This window comes from Henckelia pumila, chromosome 2 (assembly GCF_033568475.1).
Source record: "Henckelia pumila isolate YLH828 chromosome 2, ASM3356847v2, whole genome shotgun sequence".
Classification (NCBI taxonomy): domain Eukaryota; kingdom Viridiplantae; phylum Streptophyta; class Magnoliopsida; order Lamiales; family Gesneriaceae; genus Henckelia; species Henckelia pumila.
The window spans coordinates 99107706-99110030 of NC_133121.1; the positions used below are offsets into that span (position 1 = coordinate 99107706).

At 43.8% G+C, this 2325-nt stretch overlaps 1 protein-coding gene across 1 annotated transcript; it reads right to left on the minus strand.

Annotated features, from left to right (window-relative positions):
* Positions 1-899: 899 nt before the first annotated feature.
* On the minus strand, positions 900-1826 carry LOC140880943 (chlorophyll a-b binding protein 3C, chloroplastic). Its single transcript, XM_073285845.1, has one exon. It carries the CDS (start codon positions 1760-1762, stop codon positions 968-970), a length of 795 nt encoding a protein of 264 aa, XP_073141946.1. The 5' UTR covers positions 1763-1826; the 3' UTR covers positions 900-967.
* Between the last annotated feature and the right edge of the window lie 499 nt (positions 1827-2325).

Below are 2325 nucleotides of genomic sequence, written 5' to 3' on the forward strand. Positions count from 1 at the left end.
ATCACGGATATATAGAGTATTGTTATCTTGATAGGCCCGGGTAATGGGCCCGGGGTCATCTCATAAACCGGGAACCTAGGAGCTCACGGGAGCCCGGCGTCATCCCGATAAGTCCCGGGTGATGGGCCCGTGGTCATCTCATAAACCGGGAACCTAGGAGCTCACGGGAGCCCGGCGTCATCCCGATAAGTCCCGGGTGATGGGCCCGGGGTCATCTCATAAACCAGGAACCTAGGAGCTCCTTCAGGGGCCCAGATATCAAGGATAAATACCCAAAAACCAGGGGCCCGTAATACTCGGTGGGCCCAGGGTCATTTCATATAAAAGAAAGCCCATACCTCCTTTACGTGTGGCAGACTCTTACTGCAAATCAAATCATTAGGCAGCATGGGGTAACAGTATGGGCTCGGTATGGGCTCTTCCTAGTATTACGGGGAAGTCAATCCTACGTGACAACTATCCCATCACAAAAACAGTTGTCAGTTGGGCCATGCTGGGCAATCATGGAAGAGGCCGGGTCAATGCGTATAAAAGGGAGGCCCCTTACTACAAACAGGCATGAGAAAAAATAGAAAGAAAAAAAACAACTCGAAAAAAAACCTACGCCTAGATATTCATTTTATGATGTTCGCATTAAGTATCATAATTAAACGAAACATATAGATAAATAATTATGATATGTAAAATATACCGCGTTTGGTATGATGATTATAAGGATGACATGATATTAAATATTTATTGTGTTAGTTATATTTCACAGGAATGATATACATTGATAACTAGTGATATAACTATTGTTTGCTTGCTTCATCGAACTACTCATGGATAAGCTACAATTTAGCAAGATTAACTTGTTAAAAAGAATACGAATTGACACTGAAAAAAATTTGACTTATATACTCAACAAATTCACAAGTTTATAAGTTACAATCGAACGACCTTGACTGAAAAGTTTCAACAGTGAAATTCATTTGCCGGGAGTGAAGTTTGTGGCGTAGGCCCATGCATTGTTGTTGACTGGGTCTGCAAGGTGGTCGGCGAGGTTCTCCAAAGGACCCTTTCCGGTGACGATAGCCTGAACGAAGAATCCGAACATGGAGAACATGGCAAGCCTTCCATTCTTGAGTTCCTTCACCTTCAACTCAGCGAATGACTCAGGGTCGTCAGCAAGACCCAATGGGTCGAAGCTGCCACCTGGGTACAGTGGGTCAGTGATTTCTCCCAATGGCCCTCCGGCAATACGGTACCCCTCAACAGCTCCCATCAGTATAACCTGGCTAGCCCAGATGGCCAATATGCTCTGTGCATGCACCAAGCTCGGGTTCCCCAAGTAATCCAGTCCACCCTCGCTGAATATCTGTGAACCAGCCTTGAACCACACGGCTTCACCGAATTTCACTCCGTTGCGAGACAAGAGCTCTGGGAAGACGCATCCCAGGGCTCCAAGCATGGCCCATCTGCTGTGGATCACCTCCAGCTCACGGTTTTTGGCAAAGGTTTCAGGGTCTGCCGAGAGTCCAGCGGTGTCCCACCCGTAGTCTCCGGGGAACTCACCGGTGAGGTAGCTTGGGGACTCACCAGAGAATGGTCCCAAGTACTTAACACGGTCGGGGCCATACCACGGGCTGCCGGATGAAGCAGGCTTGGAAGCAGTCTTCCTCATGGAGACCCTACCGGTGCCCGTGATCTCGGAAACAGATGGCGATTTGACCGCCTTCCCGGACAAGGTTGGGGAGGAGAGAGCCATCGTAGATGAAGCCATTGCTGTTCAAGGGTGATTGTATTGCAAGATTGTGAAATAGTGTTTGTGGGTTGACAAGTATTGGAGAGCTAAGAAGGTATTTATACTAAGCGGGCTCTATTAAAAATGAGTAGTTGAGGATCAGATGCTGCAATATTATTGGGTGTTGGCATTTGAGGAGTTGATGTTGTGCGTCCATTTGGCAAAGGATATCATCACAAATCATATTGGGAACAAATCTCAAATGTCTGAGTTTTTCCCCCTTCAAAACCAATAAGAGCTTGCCAAATACGTTTACTAGAATATAGATCGACTCCAACGAGGATAGGGGTATATCTTGCAATTTTTTTATTTTTTTTTTTGAAAAGAAATACAAAACCAAGAAACTTCAAACTAGTCATTTTAAAATATAATACTATTATCTATGTATCTATCTATCTATATATATATATATATATATATATATATATACATACTCTATGCTTTTTCTATCTCCTTTATAAATGTGTGAATAAATTTCTAATACATCAATTGTGAATTTATACTTTTAACCCTTACCAAAAAACAATAAATAAACACAAACA

Excerpts from the sequence above, each read along its gene's own strand:
- LOC140880943 (XM_073285845.1), bottom strand. The coding sequence starts at position 1,762 with ATGGCTTCATCTACGATGGCTCTCTCCTCCCCAACCTTGTCCGGGAAG.